Below are 22,389 nucleotides of genomic sequence, written 5' to 3'. Positions count from 1 at the left end.
TCAATCAGTGGAAAAAGCCGATGTTAAAAAAATCTTGCCGAAAAAAGAGCTGATTTATTAAGTGATGAACTTCATGGAACTTGATCAATAAGAAAATATCGTCTTTAATTTTTAAATTTCCGAATCGCATACTTAAGACTTGTTTCATGTTTTCGCCTAATCTATGAGACTTTCATAAAAATAAGGAGTCGACAATTATGGGACCTCGGGCACGTGCCCAGTAAATATATTTTTAGTGTTTTTTAACACGAAGGAATCCCCACGGATTATTCTCCGCGTCAGTTTTCTCACGCGGGTTATGCCAGCTTTTTTCAGAGATTCGCGCTAAAGTGACCATTAGAACGCTAGAAATCCTAAAATAAAAAATTCTGCTGTTGATGTATTTTGTGAATGAATGAATTTTTTTATTCAAACGGAAAAGTCGAAAAAAGAGAGAGAAAGTATTTTGTGAATAATAAAAATTTTGAACAATTTTTTCAACCTCAAAAATGCATTAAAAATTTATACGAACTTAATTCAAAAACAAGCAAGCAAAGTTTATGGATAATGTAAATAGAATAATGTATTAATCAAAAATAGATTTTTTTAAATTTTGATATAATTTTAATCTAACGCGAGCATAAGCCTACGAATCAACCAGAAAACAAAACCGCATATCCAAATCCAATAGACGAACTCTGTGACTGCCGAATACTCCACAAAGTCCAGAAAATATGTGAAGCTAACTCAAACACCTCCACACTTTTCATGGCCGATTTAATATCCTCCATTGAGATCAAATTGTCGCTGAAAAAATTCCAATTATCAATGTAGGCTCTAATAAAATCTTCCTGGACAGTCAGAACAAACACAACCTTCTCTCTAAGCGTAGGGACACGATCGGGAAAATAGAAAAACCCATCTTCGTAATCATTTGAGTACTCAAATGACAATTCGCAAAAAAAATTGGCCAAATCATAATCCCTGTAGTTATAACTGCAGTATTCGTAATCAATCACTAAAAGGTCGTCTGGAGACAACGAGGCCTCACTGCTCCTCAACAAAATATTCCCCGCCTGCAAATCGTTGTGACAAAAACAGACTGGAGACTGATTATCTGCCAAGATTAGTCTGGAATGTCATAACAGAAATACAAACTGGAGCCAATCGAGTTGATCTCCTATTCCTTCAAAATCTTTGGCGACTTTTTCTGCTTCCTCAAGCCAAGCCCTCATTGTTTCAAACAGGAACCTCGGAGATTTGGAAATTGGGACATTTAGATTATGAATTTGTGCCATTCGTGAGGCTACAAGGGGATAGATCCTGGAAGAACGGATATCCAGAGGCGAAAGTCCTTGAGACTGACAAATATAACAAGAAATAAACAGAAATGTACTCTTCGACTCGCCCACACTCAAAAATCCCATAAAGTTTAGGTCCAAGGGACCTCTCAGAGAGAATTGCAAAAACAACGGCGTCTTTGAGTTGGTTCCTGAAGGAAGCGGACAAAAATCTTCCGTAGATGCGGACAAGCACTGTTTTTGGAGAGTTATCATTTGGCTGGGAATTTAGCGTGACAGTGAAAATTATGTTGCTTGTCCCTGAAGTGATTCGCTTAATTGTGACTTGAGGAACACTAAGCCCCTTCCATTGGTTGCCAATGTATTCAATACATTTTTCGAGAATGTAGTGCTGGTATTGGACGGTGAGTTCTTTCTGATTTGTGGGGACCAGTTCGAATGTGTTGTTGTATTTGGCTATCGTTGGGACGATTTCTTCGTCAGTCAACGTGTGTGGTTTCGACATTGTGAGGAAAGAACAAGAGAACACGCTAATTGCAAAAATGTATCATTTTCGTTTTATTAAAATGACAAGAATTTAAACAAAATAAGCTTTATTTAACTAATAGATAAAATCAAAACACATTTAATAAATAAACGTAGGTTTGATGACATTGAATTGAGTCGCGGGTGAGGTCTTTTTTATAAATATAAAAATCTTTACTGTTTTCTTGATCATTTAGTTGAAAGTTGTTCAAAATTTTGAGTTTTCCTATTCGGTTTTTAGTTTCTTTAGGCACTGCGGACAGAAATAGTTAACCGCATGAGATCTGACAGGTATGTATTATTTTTTCATATTTTTATTTCAAATTTTATTGAACAGCTAGGAGGGTCCGATTCTGCGCAAATCAACAATTTTGATGAAATGCCACAAAACAAAATAAATTTTTAATTAATAACAAAATCATTGAAATTTACGAAAAACCAACAAATTGTGTTTTGTTAGATTCTTAATTTCTTCAAGATGTAGCTTTTCTGTGTATTTTGAATGTTTTTTCTGATATCAGACAACTATTAAAACATTTAAAAATATTTCCCAGGATTCAAGGATTTTAAAAGGCATGAGACTGATATGAATCTCACTTTTTAACCTCATTTGATTGATGTATTTATTGCTTCAGAACAATTCCAAATCTAACTATTGATGTTTATGTTGATGATATTTTGATAATATAATTTAAAAACACAAGGAAACAGTTGAATTTGGAAAAATACAATTGAACATCCAATTTTGCAAAACTGCACGCTACATAATATTTTGCTTCTTAATCTATGTGAAAGGATACGAACTGGCTCTTTCGCAAATCTCGGTCGCCGTGCTATGCGGAAACTGCCATTAAATACGCAATGTGGCGTAGTTGAGCTGACCCTCAGGCTCTCGACTATTCTTTGAGTTACTTTTTCTGTTCATGTGTAATAATAAATTCATTAAAAAAATCTACACTTAATTCAGAAAAAAAGTGACCACTTAAAAATAATGCAAAATATCATAGTTTTACGTATTTTTATAAAAAATTTCAAAAGCTAACAATCCAAATCCAGCATTTTAAGCACATAAGTACTCAATTAAAATTTAAAACATTATTTTTGATTCTTGCAGTTTTTGGGTCCGGCTATTATTTATTAATGGGTCTTGGGACACGAAAACTTTCGCACATCCTATTCTAGAGTATTGAAACAACGTTTCCCCGAAACAATTGCCCTCCCACTTTGAAGATTCCTTTGAAGCTCTCTGGATAAAAAATTTTTATTTGAAATGAACCCGAAATTATATAATATGAGAGATCCAACCATCCTAAAACCTGGACAATGTGTCGGATATTATTTATCCAGACCAGTGCTCTTATGAAATTATATACAGTCGATCTCTCTGCTAAAATTGCAAAATTAAATTAAAATTTTTCTTTGGTAAATAATTTTCTTGACCCGAGTACAAAAAAGTACAGAAAAAGCACAGTACTTGATGTCTTCGTTTGATTATAAAAAGTCTTAAAAATGAGAGTTTACGTGCTGACCAATTTCAGTTGGCAAGCATTAATTGTGCCTGTCAACCCCACTCGGCCGATTGGCTTGTCGCTTTGCCGATTTCCTCTGCTGGAATGTTCCTGGACGACGAATCTGTTCGCATCGGAATCTGTTTACGGCTTGTCATGGAGATTTGCCAGCCGCACCATTGCAGATGTGGACAACTCATTGACAGGAGAGGTTTACACCCTCTCTCTTGTCGCCTCAGTGCCGGCAGGATCCCCAGGCACGCCTCATTGAATGACGTTGTGAAGCGCGCGCTTAACGCCGCTGGATTTCCCTCGATGTTGGAACCGATAGGACTAGACCGAGGAGATGGAAAACGCCCTGACGGGTCGACCTTATTCCCGTTCAGGAAGGGAATGGCACTCGTGTGGGATGTTACCTGCGTAGACTCATTTTATAAATCATCGTTGGTTGACTCCGCTTCTCGTCCTGGGTCTGCATCTGCCCTTGCCGAATCTAAGAAAACTGCAAAATATGCCTCTTTGACAGATACCTGCTGCTTTATTCCCCTGGCTTTCGAGACCAGTGGGATAATTGGACCCAAAGCCCTTAAACTCCTCTCAGAGATTGGTTTAATCATCTCGAGGAGGAGTCACGACAGTCGTGAAACGAGCTGGCTTTTTCAGCGGATATCGTTCGCGATATTACGTGGGAATTGCCTGTCCATCCGCTCGGCGACTCATCTAAATTAGTTAACTTCTCTATTTTACTTGTTATTTGAATTGATTATATTCAAAATGAGAATAATAAAAATTTCTGCATTGATTTCAGACAAGATCAAAATTTAGGAAAAGAAACATAAATGGTTTTTTGTCGTTTTTGTCACGAAAAACGGATTAAATATTTCATTAGAAGGAGCAATATCAATTCTGTATATTTGGTTCAAAATACAGCTAATCAAAAATTTTAAAAATTCAATCTACAAACAACTAAGAGTGTTAAAATTTTATTAGAAATAAATTATAACTTTCAGAAGAGCATATCGTCATCAGTATCTTTCTGAGAGTAATAATTATGTACTCTTATCTTTAATAGATCTACCAATATTAAAAAAGTATCCCTTTCTATTTTTTTCCTACTTTTTAACATAAAACATTATTTTTAACCTATTTGTGTATTTTTATTATTCTCATTTTATTTTGGAGTGATTTGGCAGTAATTATCCACTGTCGTAAATTGCAATCTAGAGTCCGTCATAAAATGACAAAAAATCAATTGTTATTATATATTATTTAATTGGCGTTATAGTTTAATGCAGAACAAGTATGTATTCATATTTTCCGTTATATTATAGTTCCAATAGAAAATGTGAGAAACGCGGCCAGGTTGGTATATTGGAAATTTGGAATTTTCAGAAACCAATAAATACTGGCAATTTTTATAAATCGACAGAAAATCCAAACATAATGACGACACTAGCATTGGCGAAAATGAAACTTAAAAAGTTTAAAAATAGACGAAACGAAGGAGAGAATTTAGATCCGAATTATTTTTTATATAAAATGTGCCAACCAATGTTTTGTCCTCATAATCGGCTGATGGACAACTGTTGTGGATTCCGTTATTTGGCGGTGCATTAAATTAAATCATTTTTCTCAGGATTTTAAAGAGGCTGAACAACTCTCAGTAAAAGAATTGAAGAAAAAATTGTCTAAACGAAGGCAGCCATGATGACAAAATAATTTTTATTATTTAAACTTTTTTAATAAAAAAGAATCCAAAACTAAAAAGTTATGTAGGAACCACACTTCGATATATTCTCAAAATATTTAGGGAATAAGGTTAGGAAATTATCAAACTATTACTGGTCGTTATCCAAGATATTGAAAAAAGATGAAGCTGGCCCTTAAAGAAGAAAATGCGGTAAAGTCATATTTTCAAAAAAATCATAGCTGTTTGCAGAAATAAATTTTGGTGGTCAAAAAGTAATTGTATGCGATCCGAAACCCAAAATATTGGGAATAGTGAGTATCTGAAAATTATACTTCAAGAAGTTTTACTCAGTTCTTTAGATGAGCAATGTACGTGAATCTGTTTGGTGCTTATTTATAATGCACGTATTTTAATATAATTGATTGACAGCAAATAAAAATTACATGTTCATTTTAGATTTCATTTCTTTATATTTGTTTTTTTACAATGATATTTAGCATTTTTGTTAATAAATTTAATCATTTTCAAAAACAACCCCAACAAAAATAAAACTAAATAACTTTTAAATTTTAAATAAGCATATGGGTGTCACATGCATAGCTAATTTTTTTAGACTACCCACGTAGACGTTACAATCCCCTGACAGAAGAATGGGTGCTAGTTAACACCAATAGAATAAACAGACCATGGACTGGTCAACAAGAAATTACAGATAAGAAATTAGTTGACGAGATTCTCAACAATCCACTAAAACCAGGTGGGATAAGAGCGACTAATATTGTTTATTTTATTATTTTCTTATTTTAGAAAAACCCTTTTTACGAAGGCGTGTTTGTATTCTCAAACGATTTCCCCGCACTAATTGATTACGAACCAGGTAAAAAAGACAGTAATTTTTTAGATAAAAATTCCATTTCTAATCAAGACGATTTGTTACTTCAGGAGGAGGTGAGTGGGTGTTGTGATGTAATGTGCTTTCATCCTAACACAGCTGTTACCTTCTCGAGAATGGAAGTTCGAGAAGTGGAAGAAATCATATTAAAATGGAAAGAAATAAGCTTGGAAAAGTCAAAAAAATATAAATGGATTCAGGTAGATTCAGTCGTTTATTTTTCCGATTTTTGAAAATAAAGGACAGGTCATGGGCTGTTCTAACCCTCATCCGCACTGCCAGATCTGGTGCACTAATTTCATGCCAAACGTTCCACTAAAAGAAACAGTTTCCCAAAAGAAATACTGGAAAAAGCACGGAGTTCCAATGTTGGTAAAATACCTCGAATTAGAACTTGAACAAAAAGTAAAGGATTTTCTATATTGGAAAGGAACGAATTGTTCTACAAAACGACACATGGTGTTATATAGTACCGTTTTGGGCTTCGTGGCCTTTCGAACTGATCCTTCTCCCTAAACGAATGGTCTCGCATCTGCACGACCTCACAGACCAAGAGACGGCAGGTTTGGCTCAAATCATAAGGACGATGATGATTAAATATGATAATTTGTTCAAATGTGATTTCCCTTATTCTATGGGCTGGCATGGTAGAAGGTTCTAAACTATTTTTTCAGGGGCTCCTTTTTGTGACGATTCTGAAGGAGAGGACTACTTAAGGTTTTCTTCTCTCCATGCACATTACTTCCCGCCGTTGATTCGATCTGCAAGTGTCAAAAAATTTATGGTCGGGTTCGATATGTTGGGAATGCCAACACGAGATTTCAGTCCTGAAAAAGTTTTTGTGTATTTTTATACAAGGCTGCGGAAATTCTAAGAAATCAGGCTGAAACTCTTTATGATTCTTCCAATCTTTGAGATTTTACTAAGTGAAATTGTCATTAATTTTACTAATTTAATAAAACGACGTATTTTACTAGGTTCAGTTATTTGCTTTACTTTAGTTTATCTTTTGATCGTGGTATTTTTTCACAATTGCTTAATTTTGTAAATAATTGAAATTAAAAGGAATAAAACGGAATAAGCTAGTTATTAAGTACCGACTCGCAGGATTAAGAGACAATTATTGCGTAAAACAGCCAGTGATTGAAATTAAAAATTTCTAGAAATATTTTTACCTTTGCACTTCAATGAGCAAAGTTATTTAAAATAATTTAATTTACAAATTTTTTAACCATTAACTCTTCTTCGAAACAAAATGAAGAATTCAGCAATTTTTATTTGTAAGGCATAATTTTATTTACTACAGTGTAAACCTATTTTCAATTAATCTACTTGTAGTATTAATCATCACCGTCAATCGGATCTATTTTAAAATTAAAGTATGTGTCTTCTTACGATTGTTACAATTATTTAAAATATGGCATCTTCTACGCATTCGATCACCGGTAACAGATTTGTTCTCAATATTTTTAAATATCGTTTAAATGGGGTCTCACTTGAAAATTAGTGCATTGCTGTACTAATAGACTAAATATTCAAAAATCGAAACCCATTTATTTTCATTAGGAAACTTCAACTTTGATAATCATTTCATAATCGTTTGATAAAAGCGGTCAACTATTCTCTGCAAAATGTTTTTATTTTTTAAAATAGTCTGTGATCTAAGATTACTAGTTCTGCTGTGGATTTGTTGAATTGTGAATTTTCGCAGAGAACTCGGATTTTGGTATTTTTGAATTTTGTCCTATTTTCCGATTGTAGAATCTGACGGAGACCATTAAGATAAAAAATGACTCGAGATTTTTAGAAACTTCAAATCCTGTTCATTAGTAACCTGGTTGTCCATGTCACACGTTACATTAAAATTTTTTTTGATTAAGATCAGGCTGACTTTAACTATTGAATAAATCATTCACAGAAAAAGCTTTTAGATTATTCCTTAATAAAAGCTTCTAAAAATAAACAAAAATATTGATAATTTTCAAAAATCAGCGATCGAGGAATTGAATTATGATAACTAACAATTCTGAGACAGATTTTCACATGCGAGTATTTTGTTGCAGATCCACGGGTCACTTATTATAGTTGAATCTCGTTTTCTAATTTCTTACCAACAGAGCTGAGATCTTTCCCCAAAACTCTCAGGCGACTAAATCTTAGTCTTCCATGCTATTTCTCGCCATACTCATCGAAGTATTCGTGCATTGCGATATTAACTGGAGTGACTGGTCTCAGTCTCAAAATATGCCCGAAAAATTTCCAGGGGCCTGCCATAATTTTTTCAGAAAGCGCTGCAACATTGTAGTGTTTGTGAGTGACTGATTATAAAGTTTAGATGTAGAAGGCGCAGCTGCTTGCAATGAACGGAGTCTACAGGTTTTTGTTCAGTATCCGAGATTTCCCATGTCGAGGAATTATAAAGTAGAAAAGGTTTCACAAAGGCTGAGTTGGCGATTAACAGGCCTGGTTTAGGGCCATGTTTGCGTATTCTGCTCAGAACTCCTGTAGCCAGTAACTTCCTTCGTGTAATCGCAAGTCTAAATTATCTCAATTGAGAATATAATCTTACCTAAAGTTCTTTTGATAAGATGATTTTCATAAATCTTGATAAACTGGATCTCTCTATAAACCGACGATTTTCATTGTCTTAGGAGGGTCCGCTCTCGACTGCACTATTTGTTTTTAAGTTAGCAATAATCGATCAAAAATTCACTTTTAATATTGTTTCATAATTTTTAATTAGCTTATAAATGTGTTTTTACTAGTTTCTTCTATTTGACTGATGTTTAATTTTTGGTAATTCTGGGTCATTATAAAAATTTGTTTCTTTTCAATTAACGCTTTCTTCAAAAACTTCGTTGAAAAACATTTTAATTTCCTTGCATTATTTTACTTTAAATTTACGTTTTTTACAAATTGTGAATTTTGAGTAAAATCCCGTTTTAACTTAGTTTCTCGAAAAATTAAAAAGTGATCCGAACGAGTGAGGATCATACAGATTTATGGTCATAAGTGACAACTTGACCTCTTTAGTTAAATAGTCCTTTTTCAGACTTTTCATCCAGTTGGTAATCCCGTATTTTTATTCTTTATTGGAAACCTCTATGGAACAATTTTCTTAAATCACAGGTAAATGCAATTTATCCTATTATTCTGCTCAATATTCCAGTGATACAGGTCAATTTTGTTTCTCAATTCTAAGCTCTTTTTATTGGATGTATGTTCTCTGATTTACGAAATCATGATTTTATTCAAGTTAATAGAATTGGGATAATTTTCATTTTTTCATGATACAATTAATAAGAATTTCATTCAAAAAATTAATCAACCAATTTTTTCAAGTGGCAAGTGAGACAATAACAAATATAAATTGATAAATCTTATAATTTCAGCATAAATTTAAAGTAACCAATTCAAATAATTTTTGCTATCAAATTTTGTTTATTATATCATTTGTTATATTAGGAGTTATACAATAAAATTTCCAACTAATATAAGGATAGAAATTTACCAAATTTTAAAATCATAGTTAATTTTAACTATATAAGAAGTATAACCAATTAGAGAAAGGAGTAATTGTAATAAATTCAACTATTTTTTGATCAAAAGACTCACATATCACCTAAGGGTTAAAAAACTGGTTAAATAACCGGAGAAATAGTTATTTTTTACTCTCTCTTAATTTTAATAGAAAGTTTAATTTGAGTGATAAATTTATGAACATAATTTATTAAAATATAATAATAGAATACCACCGCTTTTTGTAGTGGTACAAATCATGCCCCAAACTGACTCAAAAGACCAAATATTTATCGACGCCCAACGACTTGTACGAGGTATTTTAAATCTGAATTATTCAAAAGAGTCGAGAATTAAACTACCCAAGGCCACTCCTCCTCCATCCTTGAAGATTTCCGACGTCATGAAGAACATTCGGCAAAAACATTTACAACTGAAAAAAACAACCGATTCTCCTCCAAAGAAAGATTCTCCTCAAATAAAGCCATTTGAAGGAATTTGCTTCAAAATAAACGCCTCAACAGATGAGTGCGACATGCACGTGATTGGAGCTTCTCAAAATATCCCAAAGTCAAAATCTGGTAGATTTTATGCCAATTATCCAGCAGAATGCAAGCTGAGTGAATTGAAGGATAAACTTCACTCAGAAATAATGCAAATAAGGCAAGAGGCAGTCACCCGACGACAGCAATTATACTTTATTGATAATGAGGATTTGATTCACGACGGTTTACTGCTGTGCCTAATTAGTAGAGGACTGTGGTAGTCCTAGTGAAGGGGACAACGAAGAAATGTCCGATTCTGACAACCAAATGACCGAGCCGAACATTGAAAGTCACAGTTCTAATAATGAAATGGAAAATATCGAGAATAATTATTCAGAAATTGACTATTCTGACATTGAATGTGTCGATTCTAACAACGATCCTGCCGATTCCGATATTGATTCGATAAATTACAACAACGAAGATGAAAAGACGGTTTTTATTCCGTAAAATGGTTTTAGAAAAATATTTTTATTGACGACGAAGCCGAGGAGTCGACGTGTTCTTCCGTGAAGAGGACCCGAAATGGAATGTCTCGTGTTTACATGTCAGATGATGAAATATCGGTTATATGCAGAGATTTCAGTTTTAGAATGTCGTTAGAAAGTCGAGGGTGAGGAGAATTGAGGATTTTGTGGAAAATGAGGCAGTTCTGTCCGGGTCCGACAGCGGGGATGAGGCCGAGGAAGAGTTTGAGGACCGATATGAGTCAGAAGGGATCGACGACGAGGAGTTGGACGAAGAAAGAATCCAAGCCCAACTAGCCCGCATTAACACGTAATTTTCTCGTCGATAATCACAGTAAAATGTTGGCAGATGACAACGAGGAGGCAATTTCTTACATTAAAGAGCGTTTTTTGCCTGATCATGACGTTTTTGATGACCAAAGTCAACGTCTAAAGAGTTTTCGGTGGCGGAATACAAGTTGGGGGGTCAATTACAGTTTAGATGTCACCGAGTTTGCGGGAGAGGATGCATCGGGGACGGGTTCTGACGAGGAGGAGACCAACGACTCTCAATGGAGGATTAAACGATTTGAAAGAGACACGTTTATGAAGTCCCAGAGAGGGGATTACGACGAGTGTTGTTTTGTGGTGTTTTATTGTAGTCCTCGGTGATTCCTCTCAGTTTGTGAGCAATTCTTCTTTATCTTGCAAAGTTGGTGTGTTGTGTTTGTTGTAGAGACGTGTTAGAGGCTCGTTTTTGACGAGAGCGAGTTTGGACAATTCAACTGAGTTTTTGGATGTGGTGAGGGAGAATAGTAATTCTTGTCCGGTTGCGTTGACTAACCCACCGTCATCTGGAAAGGGCACTAATCATGCTAAAAGGAGTTCTTTGTTGGACAAGGGGAATGCAGATGGTCCTAGTTTTTTTAATCGTTTTGCTCGAAATGATAAATGAATGTCGAATTTACCTCCACTAGCTTTATTAAAGTAGAATATTTAGTTATTTTTAATTGGTTTCTGCGAGTTTGTACGTACTCGCTTTTGCAAATTGGCCATTTTTGTTTCCTAGAATTTTGTGGCTAATTTGAAATATTCTCAAATTAACAGAAAACGTGATTGAGTTTTATGAAAATAAAATTCCTAATTTTTTCAGAAAACGACTTTATTCTGAACTATATTTTTATAAGTTAGTACTATTCAAGATTTAATGGGCCTCCTGCCTATTTCTGACGTATCTCTTTTATGGAATTATAAAGTCTATTTTGAACAAATGCACACAAAATTAGTTGATTGATATAACCCGTGACTGTTTTTTAGAATCACGTCGATCGCATTTAGCAGTCCAACAAGTTTTTTTTAATTTACTTAGGTTGTCCTGTCTGAGGATACAGAATAATCAAGTCAGTTACTCATAGAATGCGAATTATGTGATTTTATAGACTAGGTGTGTCTGACCGGTTGATTTGTCGGGAATACTTAAACAGACATGGCTGGAAGGAATGTCGACTAAGCACATTCCGACACTTCACTCAATACGGACATGGCTTCTTTACATGCTTACAACTTTTTATTCAAGAATAAATGTAGAAAAACAGCTGTTGCCCCTGTGGATTATATTCCTATCAATACAATTATTTTTTTCATTTGTATAATTATTCTATATTAAATCAATTTTAAAAACAAAAAAATCACATTTCGATTTCTGACTAATTATATATAATTATTTACTTAACCACCTCTATTAACTATAAAAAATAAATAAACAATTAAAAATTATAACTTTGTGATGTTTCAGTTATTGAATTAAACAAAGTTTGGTCCTGTTGTCAGATCTGTTCATTTATTGTTTTTCAAAGTCGAATTAAAGCTATAAAAAATAAATAATTTAATAAAGTCAATTAAAAAAACTATTAATCATTTGGGATCTTTGTTACTCATTCATTAATCATTCATATAAAACGCTATTAATATTGGTTAATAGTATATTAATCTTACCTGTCACAAAAACAATGTAAAAATAAAATTATACCATAAAGAAACTCGTCTCTCCACTCAAAGTATCAGGTGGCATCAACAAGCTACCAAGTTTTTCTTCCAAACTACTTCTTGACAGTAAGAGCTGTCTCAAGATGGCACATTCTTTGATGATGTGCTGTTGAATATAGAATGACTCCCTTTAATATTAATTAATTGATTTCAGCGTTATTCCAGACGTTAAAGGCCGAATGATATTCATTGCGTGTAATGTTGCTTTTCCTGCTTGTCGAAACTGTTTTACTAAAAAATGTTTACTACATGCTTGAAGAGGAGTCTTATAAATTTACTAAGGATATTATTAAAGATGGGCACTTTGAAGATTCCGCTGTTTATGGAGTACAGATTATCGATGATTTTTGGAAAAATTATTTTTATTTAAACCACCGACGACTTCTTGTATTAAAAGACAAAATCGATCGAGAAGAGCTGTGCCCTCAGTCCAGTTATGGGTCCACCAAAATATGTCTTATTTCATTTGTCATTTCCGTTTCTTTGCAAGAAAAAACTACGTTAGAAAAGCGTTTTGTCGATTTTATCAAAGTAAACATTGAAGTAGTGGACATGAACGATAACCCCCCAATATTTCCATCAGATTCGGTCGAGTACAACGTTTCAGAGAATTCAAAAATTGGGGACATTATTTTATTGGAAAGGGCGATTGATGCGGACGGTTGGAACCATTTTTTGAAAAGTTATAAACTTGAACCAGCAAGTCTGGTCGAATTTCCCTTTGAACTGTCGAATAAACAAGATACATTTCTCAAAATAACAAAACGATTAATTCTCCAGGAATACAATTTTAATCTTGTTGCGAGTGATGTGATCCATGAAACCAAATTGGCAGTGAAAATAAAAATAAAAAAGTCAAACTCGGTTATTCCTAAATTTTCCAACTCGACTGATTTTATATTTGTGGATGAAAACACGCAGATTGGGGCACTTTTATATCACGCAAAGACAAACATGATGAATAAAGATGACATGTTTATATATTCCTTTGGTATGGACAAAACAACCGACAAAGCAAAAGCATTTTTCACAATAAATCACACGAGTGGAATTATTTCACTTAAAAAAAGTCTTGACTTTGAAGCAATTCAAAGTTTTGAGATGGTCATTGTCGCTCATATCAAACATGATAACAAAAAAGTAGGAAAAATGAAACTTGTTGTCAACGTTCTTGACGTGAATGACAATTCCCCAGTCATTAAAGTAATCTCGAAACATCAAAAAGTAAAACAACTCAATGAAAAATCATTCTTTGTACCAGAAAATGAGCCCATAAACACCGCTCTTCTTTACATTGCAGTCAGTGACCGTGACTCGAAGGAAAACGGTCGAGTTACATGTCACGTAAGCGAAAACAGATTTCTTTTTTTACAATCAATAACTCGCAACTTATTTGCTCTGATTTTGACAAAAACAGTTGATTTCGAAAATTGTGAAAAATTTGATGCAACAATGATATGTCACGACCATGGAAAAGAGCAAAAAATTAAAAATCTAATTTTTGACTTTTTCGTTACTGACGTGAATGACAACCGACCGTTTTTTACACAAACACGTTACGAAACAATACTGTGGATACAAAAAGTGGACTTGAAGGAATATCCAATTCTCACTGTGAATGCATTCGATCAAGATCGAGGCACAAATTCAGATATTTGTTATTCAATTTTAAATTCACATGACACTCCATTTGAAATTGACAATTAAATGGCAGAATATTTGTCGTCGGTGACATCAAGTATGAGACAAAGTATGAACTGACAGTTCTTGCGACGGATCAAGGCTTTCCTCCTTTGCAAACAAATGTTTCCGTCAGCATAATTTCTGTGATGAATAATCTCCACGCTCCTTATTTTAAAATCCGCGAATACTCATTCTCTGTTTTTGATAACGCGTCTGTCGGGGAATTGGTTGGATCAGTCAAGGCTTATGACGACGACTTTTACGGAAATGTGTCACTAAAATACTATTGGGACAAATCGTCGCTTTGTCACAAATATTTCCACGTTGATAAAAATGGACAAATTTACACGGCATTTGGTTTTAGAGATATGGGCTATTCAAAACGTGTCTGTAAATTTTACGTGAATGACCAAGGATTTCCAAATTCTTTTCAAAGGGAAATCTCAGTAATTGTTGAACTGAGAAAGACCGAGAGAGAACTTCCAATTTTCATATTTCCCAACGAGAGCATTCACACAATCAATTTATTTAATAACAAAATCCATATTGGTGACATCTTTGCATATTTTTATCCGCGAAAAAATGTCGAGGATCTCGGATTTTTCTACTATTTCCTAAAAACATATAATTCCTCCTCTATATTTGCCGTTTCCGAATTACATGGTGGACTGTATATGCAGAAACGTCCTCCTGTTCTTGAAAATTGGATTTACAATATGACCGTCATCGCAGTTGACAAAAAACAAAATAGCAAAAAAACAATGTTCAACATTACCATTGTAATATCAAATTTCCCGGTGCAAAAATTACAGCAATTCTCAGTAAAAACTATTGCAATTTCACTTGCGAGTTTTTTCATGATTGTGCTTATGTGTGCATTGACTGGAATTAAAATTGTTAAAAGATTACGAGGTTTGTAGTTTTCATTACCACTAAGTAAATAAAAATGCTGGAAATATAAATTATTTTACACTTCATAATATATGGGACCCTGAAAAAAGTCAGACTGTACTGCTTTATCCAGGCAAGATTAAGGTTGATATTTTTTTATTTTTATATTTTTTGTTTTATAAACTGTTTAGGAAAATGGATTTAACAAAAGTAAACTTGAATCATCCTCAAATATTGGAATCCGGCAGAATGGTATAAACAATATTTTTTTCTAAAAGAATTATAAAGCTACTATTTATCAACTTTACATTAATTTAGACAATTTAGAAAATGAACGAGATAACAAAATAGAATCAGCCAACAAAAATTCTAAGAGAAATAAACTTTTTCAGAATTATTCAATAGAAATTTGAATATTTCTAATTTTGTGATAAATTTCATTTATGATAATATAATTTGAATTCTATTCATTTCACAATACTGGCATTGGTGTTTCTCTCACGAAATAACTGAGCAAGGAAACATGCCGTAACGTTACTTTTTAATTATAATCTCCCATACAACCCTCCAATATCAATTAAAGGCAACGAAACACAATATGGAGCCACCTACTGAATCTCTGGCCTCAGAAATATTGGAAGAATCAAAGAAAATATTCTAGCGATTACTCCCTAGTACGACTTATTAACTAAAAATGTTCGAATGTATTTGGTAAAGTATTTTGAAATGAAAAAATATGACATTTTTCCTTCAAAGCAAATAAGTTCAATATACCTACATGAAACATTGAATAAACTCAATTTATTTTTACCAATAAAAACCGCAGGCGTGTATTAATTTGACAGTATTGTCTAGTAACTGAACAATGGTGATATCTGTAAAATCGATACCACATAGTGTGCAATCAATGATGTAATTAAGTAATAAACTGGATTATCATTAAAGAAATACAAAAAATCACTGTTTAATTTAATGAGGTATCCAGGCAATAGACAGTTCATTTCTTTGGAGTTACATCTCCGAGGGACGATCTGCTCAATTCTGAATTGTCAGTATTTTCAAAAACAGAAGAATCACGAGTGCTACTCAAAGAACTCCAATTAGGATGTAGACGATCATACAAGTTGAGATCGTTTAAGGAAACTCCCATTTCCGGGGTTGTTAGCTCATGAGGAGTGAAATTAAACACTTTCTGATATTCCCCACAGATAAACTTTTTAATGTTCTTTACCCGATCTTCTGTGAGGTGTTTGACATTGGGAATTTTTAACGGAGAAAAGGGATATGTAGGCGTGGCAGGAGAACTTTGATAGGCAGTGAATTCAGTCACAGGGCGTTCGAGTAATCGGGAAACATTTATAAACTCATTCGGAGGAATAGAGTGTCTCACAATTATTTGCTTCAATACATTTATTACTTGATTCATTTCTCGATGGTAATGCAACAAGCCAGACTTGCAATATTGGTTAGAAAGACGTTGCTTTTCTCGAGACTTTTTGGCTGCCCGATTATTCTTCCTCCGTCGGTCGTAATAACTATATTTCAGTCAATCAAAAGTCAACAGGTCATCCTTCTTTGAAGGACTTATTCCCTGCTTTGCTCTCCGAATTTGGCCTATCTCACTCACTATTGGTTTAGGACAATATTCTGCGACTGGGGAGTCCTGAGGCTCTTGTTTACTTTTGGTTATAAAAATTGGAATTTTACATTATTGGGGTTTGGGTGTGCTCAGTGGCACACATTTGATTAAAGGGCATAGAATTGGTTAAAAGCCCGTACGGGGGAGAGGAGAGGTGTGAAATAGGCGGTAATTCCAGGGGAAATGGAAAACAGTTTTGGAAAAATAAGGGGGGAATTGGTGATTCGAATCTAGGAAATAATTGGGAAAAGTCCGGAAAGACTAAATTAAAGGGATCTGACTGCCTAAAAATAAAGTTACGTAATAACCGAGTGGGTGCGACAGGGGTGCTGCTTGTATTTATCACAGGCAAACTTTTCTGGGATGATATCCGACTTTTGTCTACAGGTGTTATATAAGGAGGAAGGTGAAAGTGTTAAATTCTAACCTCGGCGAGGAGAACTATCGCTTTCCATGCATCCAACTACGATATTACATTCGGGTTATTTCATAACTCAATTCCACTTTCATATTTAGAAATAATAAATAATTAAATTTAATTCAATATTTTTGGATACTCAGTCTAATTCTAATAATTTGTGGTAGTCAATATTATTGATGTTGTCTAAGCCTTATTGATTATTATAGTTAATTACTTTCGATACTATTATGTAATAATTATCCACTTCTCTCTAGTATTGATGTTAGAATAATAAAAATATTTTAAACCAACGCGGAAAATTGGACAAACCAATGTCACTGGGATCATCCAGGACTGCACTTTTATCATTCTATGATTTTTTTGTTGCCAAAAATAATGGGCTGTGCTATTACTTTTTGGAAATACATTAAAACTTTATGGGCAACGTCTTCTCGATTATTAGTAGTTTTAGATCAAAACTAACTTAATTTTATAAATATTCATTAAAACTCCCGACGGCTGTACGCTTTTGAATCCGGGAAGCAGCTTCCACTGTTTGTCAACCCGGTTCGTCGGCAGAGAAGGCCGAATACACGAAACTGACGAAATACAAGGGTTTGTGCGATCGCTTTTACTTTTGGAAAATTGCCGTTGAGACTTTTTGTGTTTTCGGGGCCAAGACGCTTGCTCATCTAAAGAAACTTGGCCGTCTGTGCACCCATCGCTCTATATTCCTTATTCAGAGGATCTCGCTGACTGTTTATGCAGGAATTGTCTCTCAATCCTCCGAGTCGGTACTTAATAACTAGCTTATTCATTAGAACTAATCGTAAAATGACAGTTTCGTCCAAAATGATAGATAAGAACTGTCATTAGCTGATAACTCGATTTATGTGATTTCGTCAATAAATGTTCAAAACAGACACACAGCTATTGAAATAACGGCACGTATAATCATTACATCAAAAGAAAAAAAGATCGCTGTTTTTTGTCTTATTTTAAATGTCAGTTGACTGTTGATTTTTGTATTTTTAAGTCGTTTTAGTATGTATTGCTAAAAAATCGTAATGAGAGGAACTGACAATTAATAACAATTTTTGAAATTAATCTAACCTGAAAATTTTGATTTTAATTTTTAGAGGACTTTATAAATCTGGTCTTTAAAGGTCACACATGTCTTTACAACCAATGATATTTGGCCCCTTTACAGTCGTAACATAAACAATACTTCTTATTGAAAGATAATATTTCTTACCAACGACAACTTCTACTTCAATGCCCAGAGTGGACCGTTCATTGACTTTTTCAGGAGGCTTAAATCGCTAGATATTAATTTTTACACATTTATTTATCAGTTTTTAAAAATACAATTCGTTACAAGGCAACAAAAATTTATTTCGGAATTCTCTCTCAATTAAATGAATATTTCATATTATTGGAATTTATTTAATTAACCCTATCCCCCTGGAATTGGGAGGAATGCGGCACGAAGAAAACCGACAGACTTCTTAAAGTCACATTATAAGTTAAAGAGGGAGTAATCTTATATGATCTTCTAATAGTTGTGAGGTTTTTGAAATCCAGGACGAATTTAATTAGATAAAAGTTTAAACTGGAAAATTAACATTTTGGGGAAATGTGTACCCTCATATAAAATACCATAAAAATGATTTTTTACTTTTATAACAGTATAGCTAAATCTGTTAAAAAATAAATAAATAAATGGCATTAAATTCTTAAATGAACAAGATGAAAAGTTCAATTAAATAAGTAGACAAATACAAATTAAACAGCCAATTAATGAATTAACTTTTTTTGCAATATTACATTGCGGTCAACAGCCACAAAAATGTTTACGCCTCGTCAATATTTGTCACCAGTTTGGATTATTCAATTTGCTTTTTTCAATTATTGAATTTTGATTACAATGCAGTGAATAGTTTTTATTTACATAAACACTGTCATTCAGAGTTCTTTTAATAGTTTGATTTATTTTTTCATAATTTGGTTTCCACTTTATTCTATAAATTTAAAATCTTTTAATTAGAAAATTTACTCAAAATAAATTATATCCGACTAAACTCTTTTAGACTAAATGAAACAAGATTTTTCCTTATGATGTCGGGTAAAATTGAAGGCTTGGACATATACGAAGTTTAAAAACAGAAAATTAATTTAGTTTACTTAAAAGTGCTAACAAATAAGAATCAATAAATATACATCTTTGAACAGATCTTAGTTTTTTCCAAATATTTGATTGCTTGTCGGTACCATAATTCTGTTGATACCTAATGGTTTTTAATAAACAGTAGTGATGCACCGATAACCATTTTTGGATTTTACCGATTACCGATTATCGGCCAATTTCACCGATACCGATACCGATTAATCGGCCATTTTAATCATTCTCCACTCGGGATATTGTAAGCCATTTTAAATCAGATATACAGTGGATAACAGCAGAAAAAATTGTTAAAATTTTGAAACCATTTGAGGAAATAACAATTGAGGCGAGCAAAAGGAGTGCTACTGCTTCCATGATTATTCCTTCAATCAAAACAATTCTCTTATTTCTTGAAAAGGCAAAAGAATCTTGTGAATTTTATGAAATCAAAGAAACAATTGAAAAATTAATGTCCTCTATTTTTTTTTTTTTTGGTAATAAGGTAACTTCATGAAAATGGGGAATGAGTTATACACGAATTAATAAAGAGCCTGGAGGTCAGCTCAAAGTCGCCGCACTGCGTATCGAGTGGCAGTTTCCGCGGAGCACTGCGACCGAGATTCGCTGAAGAGCCAGCTCGTCTCCCTCCGGTCGTTGGTCTTCTTGGCGATTCTCCTGGCAATGTCGGCAAAAGGCGAGTCGCAGACCTGCCGACAATTCCAGATGTTTCGAAGGCGAGGGGGACAAACTCGTAAGAGTCCGAAATATTTCCATACTTCGACCTCTTAGCCTCCTCAGCCTGAGCACTGGCGGAACCCGGGTTAGTGATGGACTTGAGTAACACCGACGCGGAGAACGAGTCAACACAAGTTGCGTCCAAATCAGGGACTTGCCTTCCCTGAAAGGGAAGGTAGTCATCCCGTCAGGACGCTTCCATCACTCCGGCAGAGACCGACTGGCTCTAGAGTGGAGGGGAAACCTGCCGACTCTAGTGCCCTTTTCACGACGTCATTGAGGTGAGTGTGGCGAGGAATTCTGCCAGCACTCTTCTTGCACGAGAGGGCGTGCAAACCGTTCGGAGAGATCGTGGACCCGCACCGGCATGGGTGGGGCTGACAGATGTCCAGGCCCAAGCGTAAGCAAACACCAATCCGTAAGGATTCGTCGTCCAAGAGTAATCCCGTACTAGGGGTAGGGAGTGCATTGAGCCAGTCTCCCGTATGCGGCTGGCAAGCGCAGTTTAGAGATGCCAGTTGGACTTGGTCCAACTTTGACCGGAGTTTGCACAGAGTGTCTGAGCAAAAGATTTCGTCCCAGTTCTTTTGGACTGAAGGGATCGTCGGAAAATCCAGACCGAGTGACAACCAAATGCGGGAGGCTGATGAGAATTCGGAAAGCTCGTTAAGTTCGAGAGAGGGAAAAAGAACCGAGCAGACCGAATTCCTGGATGCCGAGGTCGAAGAGAGATAGCAAGGCAAGGCTAGGTCCTTGCAGGAGCGAATCCCGATCCCCCCGAAACGTATAGGTAGGCACGCACGGGTAAGACCGACGCCAGTGAGTCTCGTGTTGAGATGGGATACCAGCGAGGTGAGGATAAGATTGTCGATTGCAAGTAAAGCATCGGGAGCCACGAAACAAGGCGAAGAACGGAGGATGTATGTTAGCCTCGGGATAAAGAGGAAATTCCTCAGCAAGAAAAAAGCCATGTGCGAGTCAAGCCCGCGGATCCGCTCGGTAAGCAGCTTGATTTCTTCCAATTTAGACAATAAGCTCTTTAAGATTCCATGTTCGGAAATTGGTGACCCCAGAATAACTAGATCGTTGGTAGGTGTGAGCCTTAGCCCTGCAATCAGACCGCGTAGGGAAGAAGATGCCTGAGAAAGAGCCCCCGAGGATAACGAGATATTTACGAGTTCGCACTTACGACCATTCAAGGATAGACCGATCTCCGCGAAACCAGACGTGATTTTGTTAATGTCCTCCATAACGACATCCAAAGGTCCTCCAATAGTAATATCGTCCAGGTACCAAAAATTGACATTGGAAGCAAGGTTGCGTGCAATATGGTCAACAGAGAGGGCAAACAGCAATGGCCCAAGGGGGTCACCCTGCTGAATACCGCATTCGGACATAATGGTTTCGCCATGAAACAGGAGGCAGCTTGGAGAAGAATATGCGAGATTTACGATTGGCCAGAGCTCTGGGCACCGTTTTGAGACCACCTCGAACATGTGGTCACGACGGACACAATTGAAAGCATTACTGACATCCAGTTTGACAATAAACTCACAGTCGTTGGGTTTAGAATGTAAGAGTTGGCGGGTACCGTGCGCTAGGATTTCGCAGGCACCCTTAACACCAACACCGTACTGGAAGGGTAAAAACTCCGAACTCAGAGTTGGAACCACCCTGAATGACATGATTTTGGCTGAGAGCCTTCTGAAGACGTTGCCGATAGCAATCGGTCTCACACCGCCCTCGGCTTTCTTCAGGGCAATAAGCCCCGCAGAAAAGAGAAGCTCCCTTGCGACGGCTGGGATCGTGCCGGACACAATGCGCGAACAAAGACGGGTGATGGAGGATAATAAGTCCCTACCGGAATCGAGGGTTATGGGTGATACGAGATCCCGGAGATGGATGGGCTTTAAACCGTCTAAGCCCCCGCTGCTGCTGGGAGCAAAAGACCCCAGGGCAGCCGAGAACTCGGCCGGTGTGATCGGGATAGGCGGGACCGTGTCCAAAGTCGGAATTGCTCGTATATCGGCGGGAGTGCGAGGGTGTTTACTTCGGAGTTGATTTAGGACAGTGTCACACCGGGGAGCCACTGAGGAGTCCGACGAGATTGCACGTACAGCACCGGAGATGTCCCCCTGGAGAAGTTTGCTTTGAACTGCTCGATATAGGCGCATTTCAGCTGAACCGCTTTGTTTGGGAGACGGCTCATTACTAGACGGAGAACAAGGGACGGACAGCCAGTCAGAGTTGAATTCAGAATGAATAAAGGATAAACAGCGATCTTTGATCCGCTGAGCGGAAGAAACGAGTTTGGCATCGTGTGAGCGAATTGATGTAGAATTAAGGCAGACAGGAAGAAACAGAATAACTTGAACCAGGTTTCGGGATCGTTGGATAACAGTGCCTGGTCGATCAAGACCGAGAGG

General features: G+C 35.6%; 3 protein-coding genes across 3 annotated transcripts; 1 reads left to right on the top strand and 2 right to left on the bottom strand.

Moving 5' to 3' along the window:
- Positions 1-632: 632 nt before the first annotated feature.
- On the bottom strand, positions 633-1,785 carry LOC115228507 (choline/ethanolamine kinase-like). The gene is made up of 3 exons (XM_029799080.1): positions 1,384-1,785; positions 1,153-1,340; positions 633-1,110 (listed from the first exon to the last, which is right to left on the bottom strand). The coding sequence occupies exons 1-3, from the start codon at positions 1,783-1,785 to the stop codon at positions 633-635; spliced, it is 1,068 nt and encodes a 355-aa protein (XP_029654940.1).
- Positions 1,786-12,700: 10,915 nt separating this feature from the next.
- On the top strand, positions 12,701-14,158 carry LOC115228506 (protocadherin beta-12-like). Its single transcript, XM_029799079.1, has one exon. The coding sequence runs from the start codon at positions 12,701-12,703 to the stop codon at positions 14,156-14,158; it is 1,458 nt and encodes a 485-aa protein (XP_029654939.1).
- A 4,066-nt stretch (positions 14,159-18,224) lies between these two features.
- On the bottom strand, positions 18,225-22,137 carry LOC115228505. Its single transcript, XM_029799078.1, has 2 exons — positions 20,809-22,137; positions 18,225-18,386 (listed from the first exon to the last, which is right to left on the bottom strand). The coding sequence occupies exons 1-2, from the start codon at positions 22,135-22,137 to the stop codon at positions 18,225-18,227; spliced, it is 1,491 nt and encodes a 496-aa protein (XP_029654938.1).
- Positions 22,138-22,389: the final 252 nt, after the last annotated feature.

This window comes from Octopus sinensis, unplaced genomic scaffold (assembly GCF_006345805.1).
Source record: "Octopus sinensis unplaced genomic scaffold, ASM634580v1 Contig10780, whole genome shotgun sequence".
In the NCBI taxonomy this organism is placed as follows: Eukaryota; Metazoa; Mollusca; class Cephalopoda; order Octopoda; family Octopodidae; genus Octopus; species Octopus sinensis.
This window is presented reverse-complemented; position numbering and strand designations above follow the sequence as displayed.